At 39.0% G+C, this 9,113-nt stretch overlaps 1 protein-coding gene across 2 annotated transcripts in view; it reads left to right on the forward strand.

Annotated features, from left to right (window-relative positions):
- rims4 (regulating synaptic membrane exocytosis 4) overlaps positions 1 to 9,113 on the forward strand; it is a 68,864-nt gene that overhangs the window by 46,613 nt on the left and 13,138 nt on the right. For both annotated transcript variants that reach the window (XM_088070078.1, XM_042510162.2), the window contains one exon: positions 2,104 to 2,243. In XM_088070078.1, coding sequence (XP_087926204.1) covers positions 2,104 to 2,243 — 140 coding nt within the window. The remainder of the gene's footprint in view (positions 1 to 2,103; positions 2,244 to 9,113) is intronic.

Below are 9,113 nucleotides of genomic sequence, written 5' to 3' on the forward strand. Positions count from 1 at the left end.
TAAAGTAACAATAGGCAGCTTTGAATTAACCCTCAAATTTTGCAAATTGAAATTGCAAATAAAAATACGCCTAAGGGAAACTCTCATTTATTGCAAAAAATGTTTTATGCTCGCATGAGGTGATTCAAAAAAAGTCATATTTTGCAAAACTTTTTTGGCTTTTATAGGTAACACGGTGCTATGGCTGTGTGCTTGTTAGTAGGAACTGGCTCCCTCGTGATGCAGCAGGAGCTACGAGAGCTGTTACTGCATCACATGTCCAGTTTTTGCATACTGCAACATTTCACTGGATAAAATATGCAATTTACACACTTTTGGTTTCATACTAACGTTTTAGACAAACTAAAAAAATCCCACATACTGTTTTAGTTCACGAACTAGAACTAAACTCCCGTCACAGGTGCAATAGTAATTTGGTGATTCATTTTCTGCGCGTGAAAACTTCACTCCAACACACTCCAAGGAGTTTCAGCTTCATGCACCGTCGCACCTGAAACACATCAAAATCAAAATGTACTGGGAGATGTGTTCATACGAGTCGGCCGCTCAGCTTTAACCAGCAGAGCACTAAACTGATCAAGAGAACAATCAGCGAGTTAATGGATCAGTCAGTTTACCTTTAATACCTGGATTAGTTTTCTTGTGCTGCATTCAGATGCCTTTCAAAATCATATGAATCTCTGACACCTGAGAAAAAAAAAACATAAAGAACGAGAAATGTACTGCAAACCAAGAAAAAAAAAGTTAAAGGTGACAAGAAAATGATCTGAAAATCATCTTTTTTATCATTTATCATCAAAAACCTGCCTAGAAAATGTCTAGAAAACTCAAAATATAATTCTCTTAATTATATATTTAAAATCATGCTACAGAAAAAAAATATTTTAGCACCATCTTGAGGTCTTTTTTTTGGTAATTTTCTTATAACTTTTTAACTTTTTTTTTTTTAACACAATATACTTAAGTTTGATAGGGTTAATGTTCACATCGCTCATAGGAAACAGAAACAGGACTGACAGAACGTCAACATGACTGCTATTGTTTTATTTCGCAGCAAGTTGGATTGTGTAACAACAAACTATTAACTCTGATTGTAGTCCCCCTCTGTGGTTGCATAATATTAAACCAGCCATTGATCCTAATTGCGTAAGAACAAAACAGCGTCAGCAAATAAGGAAAAACAAAAACCATTTCTGAGAGGGAGAGATAAAAGAGGAAAGGATGAGAGAGTAAAGCACAAAAACGAGTCGGACGAGAGACAAACAACTGGAGAGCGATTTAGTGTGAATGAAAAACACAACAGAGACACCGAGGTGGAAGGAAGTCCATATAAAGCAGAAAGACGAAGGACCTTGCTCCATATTTTAGTGTGCCAGGGTCAAATCTTTAATCTTGTCATCTAACAAGACAAAAAGCTTTAGAGCTGTGTGTGTGTGTGTGTGTGTGTGTGTGCGCGCGTGCGTGCGTGCATGCGTGCGTGCGTGCATGCGTGCGTGCGTGTGTGTGTGCGCTCATGTTTCCCAGCAACAAAATTTCATTCCAGGACACAAAATTGTACCAGCTAACCTATAAGTGTGATGTTCAGAGTAAAAATGGAAAAAAATAAATAAAAAAATCTCATCAAAAAGTGAGGAAAATGAGAAAATGTGGATTAAAAATCACCTTGTACAGTTTATTCTTTATTTAAGAATAAAGCAAACATATAATATTAACTAATTTTTAAGAATTTTAGCCAATGTATCCAGCCCGTTCACATTCCAAAATCATCAAAATCCACCGATTTTTCAGTGTTTTCTGCGTAAGATCCCAGCGCCAAAAGCCACTTTCCGTGTCCACATGATACGCCTCTGGACGACCGTAACTCAGAGCGCGGTTGGACAGAATGGTCAGCTTTGTTATTATAAGACAGCAGACAGATGGACAGCTGTTGCCGCGGCAGCATGATATGCGGATACTCAGCGTCAGTTGATAACGCGGCCGGACGCGTCTGCATGATATGACAGACATAGAAGAATATGTAGAGCGTGAGATGTAGACGAGGAAGTCCACTGCAAAGCGGCAACATGCGTTGAGGTTTAACTTTTCTGTCTGCTGTCGTTTCAGCGGCCTACATCAAAGTTTACCTCCTGGAGAACGGGGTCTGTGTGGCCAAGAAGAAGACCAAGTCAGTGAGGAAGTCTCTGGATCCTCTCTACAACCAGGTCCTGGTCTTCTCTGAAAGCCCGCAGGGGAAAGTGGTGCAGGTGAGAGACACCATCGTGTCCCAGTGATTCACAACCGGGACAAACAACCGAAACGCAGTTATTACATGAACCCTCAGGACCGGCCTTAATTATACACACTTGTATCGCCTTGCGCACAAATGCGCTTTTCAAAATCAAGCTTCAAAAATATCATACATTAATATTATTTTCTACTTTCAGTGAGTTTATTTTTTTAACCAACATCAGTCCTAATCATAAATATGAAATATTCATTCATTTTCCAAATTTTAAGCCTTTAAATACTGTTTTTCTTGCCTTGATGCCACTATGTTTTTAGATTAGAAAAAAATAATTATTTTCAGTATACTACATGCTATATAGATTTTTACCCCCTTTAAAATATATATATAGCACAGCCGGGGATATGTTAGTGATTTGCAGCAACAATGAGCGTGAGAGTGCACTTAGTGGAAATACCATGTATTTTGTCCATATGTCAGATGCGGTAAAAATGACATCACCAGCTGGAAAATTTAAAAAATAACAAATTCGAAGGCAAAAGCCAAGACTGACATCCAGAAATGGATGCAACTTTTTTGTTTCCACAGTGTATTTAGACTTATTGTAGGAACTGAGCTGGAAATTTCAAGACTGAAAAAAAATACACAATCTTGCCAAAATGTATGCCATATGCATGTACACAGCCAAAATTAACAAAAGTGCGTAAAATGAACCAAACAGTCCCTGAGGATTAAACAGACTTGTTTTCAGCACGTGGTCTGTTAAGTAATATTTACTTTGAATCTGACCGCAAGAAGGAAAAGATGGAAACAATTCATAACCGCAGTCACATATAAATCCCTCCAGATCGTCACCATAAAATAGCAAAAGGAAGAATTTCACCGGGATGGTGAGGATTGATGAATCTAAGTTATAAACGGCTCCTAGCTGCTTTTTTGTGACTCAGAGAAAGCTGAGGAGGTTTGGAGGAGACACAGCAGAAATCTGACATTTACAGTGCGAGTCTGACCTGAGGGACCGGGAGGCTCTTTGAGCTGATTTTGTTCTGTCGGTTGTTTGAGCTTCAGCTGCTTTCAGGATCAAAAATGTCACAAAAGACAGACTGAGAGCGACTGATGATTACAGCCGATTCAGAGCTGTCTCACCTCCATCCCTCCTTACAATTTGTATTCTTTCCCTGTCTCTCTTTCCTTCATATAACACTTATTTTCCTCCCTCTTTTGTATTCTGATTTTCTCATCGCTTCTTTTTTTCTGCTGTATTTACTGTCTGTAAACCACAGATGTGTTAGATTTGTCATTATGTTACTGATATGTTAAAACTTTATGTTTATTTATGTTTAAGCAGTGTTGTGGTTAACAAGTGGTAGGTTTTTCAGGAAAAGATCCCGTTTTGGCTCAAAAATACCTACTTTTTGTAGCAATATCCCGGCAGAAAATGCAGTGATGACTCGCTAAACACAGTTTTTTAAATTGTTGGTATTGAACAGTGATCTGCAACTTGGCGGTCGTCTCGTGAAAGTGTCACTTTTCCCTCCACCCCGTGAAGTCACCTCATATATTACATCACTTTATGAAACATACAAATTTAATGTTTTCATGGTCTGCAGAAAAGCAAAATGCCAACATTTTCTTGTGGCATCTGGGCTTACTACTTAATTTTTTTACTTTTACTTTTCTCAGCTTTTCTTCTCTCTTCAGCATTTTACTTTCCATCCCTCCTTTTTCACACTATCTCCTCTGATGTCCTAAAATCCTAGAAACGTCCTAGAATTTGGTGACATTTCTAGGATTTTAGAAGTGTCCCTAAACCCTACAAATGTCCTAAAAATCCTACAAATGTTCTAAAATCCTAGACAAATATATGGCGATATGACGTATGAAATGTACAAATGTAACATATTCATTGTTTGCAGAAACATAATCTTTGTCTCCTTCCAACATTTTTTGCTTTCTCTTTTTCTTTTAGTCTGTATTCATTTCCTACATTAATTTTCTATATTTTGTTTATGCTCAATCTGTTTTCTTTCTTTCTTTCTTTCTTTCTTTCTTTCTTTCTTTCCCTATTTAGTTGTATTTTTTCTTTATTCATTTTAAAATTTATTTTTACACTTATTTACCTACCTAGTTGTTTATTTATTGATACTTAAATCATTTTATTGTCCCCCACACCACCAAGGTCGATCAGAATAGGGCAAAAAAAAAGCTCTTGCTGTGTAATTTTTGTCCTGTTTTTTTGTCCTGTTACCATTAAGTCTGTCTTAAACACCCAAAAGTCCAATATATTCCTCATCAGGGCTAACATAATGGCTACCCCTGCTTACTTGTTTTAAACTTGATTATCTATCTTTTCTGTCCTCCTTCATGTAGTGGTTAAAACACCAGCATGCCCTCCTGTATGCTCCAGCCTCCGTGTTACATGGTTTGTGTGGTCGGTTTGATCATCAGGTGGAAGTCGTGGTGTGTTTTCAGCGGAGAGGCCTGCAGCTCTGCCTCAGGCTGCTCCGCTGCTCCTGTCGACGTGTAATTAGCCACTAAACGCCTCCCTCTTAATTATCTGCTGTCTGTGTCGCTGTCCTCCGAGTTTCATCAAACTCATTCACACTGGATAATGAAAATCGCTGAAATCAGCAGCGCTTTTCAATTTGTCACTTCCTGATTTAGCAAAGCAGAGCACTGCTAAGCGCACGCTGAAGATTCATTCAGAATCTTTTGGGCTGACTCCACGACTCCATTCCTCCTTTACAAAACACGTCACGTCGGAAAAACATCTTGTTCATTCAAAGCACACGATTTTATACGAGTTTATTTTGATGTCAGACACGTTTTTTAAGAGTCTTTACTTTAGATGTGAGAGATAAAGGTGGCAGGTTTAACATGTCCTTGCTGTATTGTTGGTTCAAGACCTCAGAAACTACAGTTTTAATCTGTATACAATTATTCTTTATCAGGGGGAATCAATATTCAGTCATTATTCTTTCTGTGCAAATTGGCCTTCAGATAACAGCTCTAAACAAAAATAAAACATTTAATCACACTACAAAAACTGCTGATCATATATTAGGTGGAATACCAATACAGCAGCATTTGTTGTCTTATAAAAGCTTGCAGGATTTTATTTTAACTTTGCGTGTGAATGGTGAAAGTGCTGAAATGTTTTTGGGAGTAAGGTCAGCATCAGTTCCAATGAAGGATATTTATTATTATCACAAAGTTGAACGCTACACAAAAGCACAGATTTACCTCGCTTTGAGGGGAGAAATCCACTGATGCCGTTTATTAAATGTGTTGATTTAGTCAAAAATGTTGCTTTTAATAAATGCTGGTGTGACTGAGACAGAATAATGAAGAATGATGGGAGAGAGATTTCGGAAAAAAACACAATAAACCCTGGATTTGTTACTTTTCCCAGCTCTGAATAAAAGAAAAAACTTATTTATGATGACAAAAGTAAAATGCTGAATTTGCTAAAAAAAAACAAACAACAACTGCTGGCACACATTAATATTCTACATATAATGAGCTGTTATTATTTTTCCAATTGTTTGTCGACATCGACTGTTTACTCTCTTATCTGTCTTGTGTACTTCATTGTGCAACAATGGTTATTACTTATATAAATAAAGCCTATGTGAACTTTGGGAGAGAGACAACAATAGATGTTTAAATAACAGCCTGATAAAGATCTTCAGCATCTAAAGTCACTCAGAGACTCGCACAGAAATCAGGATAAGCCGCCGTTTAGCTCGCACTAACTCCGGAAAACGCAAACCAAACACACATCAGCATATGGAAAATAAAAGATTACATTGTCGTCTTCAGAGAGGAAGAGATAAGAAAATGAGATGATCGGAGGGACGGGGGGACAGGGGGACGGGGGCAGAGAGCGCAGAGCAGAGGAAGACGGACAGATGATAATTAGAGAAAGGAGGCGTTTAGCGACTCATTACGCAGTGACAGCAGCACGGCCGCCTCAGGCCTCGTCACTGAACACACACAGGTTCAAACCCGCTGACCTGACCTCTGTTTACACACACACACACACACACACACACACACACACACACACACACACTTATCCCCTGGTATGTGTGAGTTGCTCATTAAAGACAAAATAACAGAAAAAAGGGCTTCAACTCTGATTTATATATAATCTCAAACAATGACACATAGTGACAATGAGTTGAATTTATATTACATAAGTGATATTTGCTTCACCTCTCGATCCCACAGCCTCCTCCCACTATATAACCGCAGCTAAGCAACAGAGGCTGGTCGTGAGTTAAGGTGACAAAGTCCAAAATGTGGTTTGTACACAAATAGAGTTCAACTTCATGGATTATATGTTGATGCCGAATTTGCAAGAATACTGTCGACATGTGATGCCTTTTATCTTGTGTTACTAGAGTTATCTGTTTTTGGATAGTTTGGTGTAATATTTTCCACCAGGAGCAGGATTGGAAATAATCCCAAAAGGAATCTAGATGTAGTCTTGCAAATATTGATCCTGTGAGATCCCCAGTTTTTGTAAGTTCTGATATTGTTTGACTAAAACCTCACATTGTCTTTAGATGTGAGAGCTTGTTAGAATGTAGCCTTTAAAACTGTGTTTAAAGTCTTCTAGTGTATGATGAAAATGAAGCCCCAAACAAAAAAACAGCCCCCATATTAAAAGAAGACAAAAAATTTTCACCATATTTCATATTTTGCACAAATGTTGAAATGAATGTTGCTGTCCCACTTTCTGTAGCTCCTCTTCTTCCCTGCAATTGAAGTTCATCCATCCGTTTTCTGTATCCACTTATCCTCACTTCAGCGCAACATGCAGGGTTTTGTTGTTAAATCCCTTTTTGTCTTTCCATCAGCACCTTCATTATGTGTGTGTGTGTGTGTGTGTGTGTGTGTGTGTGTGTGTGTGTGTGTGTGTGTGTGTGTGTGTGTGTGTGTGTGTGTGTGTGTGTGTGTGTATGTGAGTTCCACTTCTTAGGAAGTAGACCAGGAGAGGATCTAGGACGCATTATTTTCATCTTCCAAACCCTCAGAAACTTCTTCTTGTTTAATGCCTCTGTGCAGGCGATAGCTGAGGCTGGAGGCATTTTGGTTGTTTTGGTTGTCCATCTGTCAATATGTCTGTACATACATCCCATTATTATGAACGGGAATATTATCTCGAGAGCGCCTTGAGGTTATTTCTTCAAATTTTGCACAAACTTCCACTTTGAATCACGGATGAAGTGATGAGATTTTGGTTGTCATGAGTCAAAGGACAAGGCCACTGTGACTTTGCGTGCATCTTATTCTCATGAGCATGATATCTCAATAAAAACTTGAGAGGATTTTATCAAATTTGGCTCAAACATCCACTTGGCCTAAAAAATGAAGTTATTAAATTTTGGTGGTCAAAGGTCAAGGTCCCTGTGACTTCTTCTGTCTCACGCATCAACGCAATATCTCAAGAACACCTTGAGTTTTTTTATTTCAAATTTGGCACAAACTTCCACTTGGAATCATAAATGAGATGATTAGACTTTGGTTCTCATAGGTCAAATGTCAAGGTCACAATGACCTTGTGATCTCATTCCCTTGAGTGTGATATCTCAAGCCTGCAGGGAATTTCTTTAAGTTTGGCACAAACGTCCACTTGGACTCTTATGATGAACTAATTAGATTTTGGTGTTTAAAAGTCAAAGTCGCTGTGACCTTGCATCCATCTCAACATATCTCAAGAATCGGGGAGTTGCCTCAAATTTGGCACAAACGGCCATTTGGACTCAAGATTGAACAGATTAGAATTTGGTGGCCAAAGGTCAAAGATCACTGTGTCACTGTGACTTTATGAAAGACTTTTTAGCCATAACTCAAGAATTCATGTGCTAATTAGGACAAATTTCACTCTAATGTTCAGTAGGATAATGAGGAAGTGCTTACAATTTATTTTCAAGCTTTTAAAGGTCAACTTCACTGTGACATGATGTTCTGCGAAAACACTTTTCTGGCCATTACTGAATGTCTTAACTCAGGAACAGAAGGGGAGACATTTGGTCAGATACTGAATTGGTGACACTTTGCTCGAAACTGTGCTAATAGATGTAAAGATCTTCTGTGCTGCTGGGGTGGGGGGTGAAGCATCCAGGTTTTCACAGACATGGATGTAAATTGTAACGACAACTTGACCGGTACATGGAGGCATACAACCGCCAGATGGTAATTCTAGTTCTGCCATAAATTTGTCCTTCTCCCACAGTCTCTCTCCGCTAAGTTGTAGTGTTTGAGGTCAGGACCTTGTTTGGAGAGCTGATTGAGTGCAGACAGAAAGACATATAGATTCTCCTTCTTTAAAGATGGAGGGAATAGATTGGAGCGGATTTGGCCTCTGAGTCTCTGTGGAAATCGCACACACACACACACACACACACACACACACACACAATCCAAATAAATTGGTATGCTGCCACGCTCAGCCACACAAGACTTCACCATGAGCGAACACACGCACAGACGGATATTGATTATTTTGTCCACCATTTGACAAGATGTGAGGCTGTTTAAAATGAGCCCTGATGTTATCAGGATGTCAGGGGACAGAGGACACCTAATGCACGAACACACACAGGTCTCTGAGCACAGACCACTATCATGTCCCCCTCCACGCACACGATCCCTCTTCATTTGCTTTAATTGAAACCTCAGCCCGCTGCTGCTGTAACAGAGAAACTGTCAACACAAAGTGTTGCCTCCGAACAGATTTCCAAACCACCTGGATTAATGCTAATTAACCCCATCCTCTTAACCTTATCACTTTGTCAGTTCATCTCTTTGGTCCTCCATTACCCTCAGGATGCTTTATGTGCAGGATTCAAGGGCCCCGGAAGGCAAATTTGGGGACTAA

This window comes from Plectropomus leopardus, chromosome 2 (assembly GCF_026936395.1).
Source record: "Plectropomus leopardus strain MGB_pleo_1.0 chromosome 2, ASM2693639v1, whole genome shotgun sequence".
Taxonomy (NCBI): Eukaryota; Metazoa; Chordata; class Actinopteri; order Perciformes; family Serranidae; genus Plectropomus; species Plectropomus leopardus.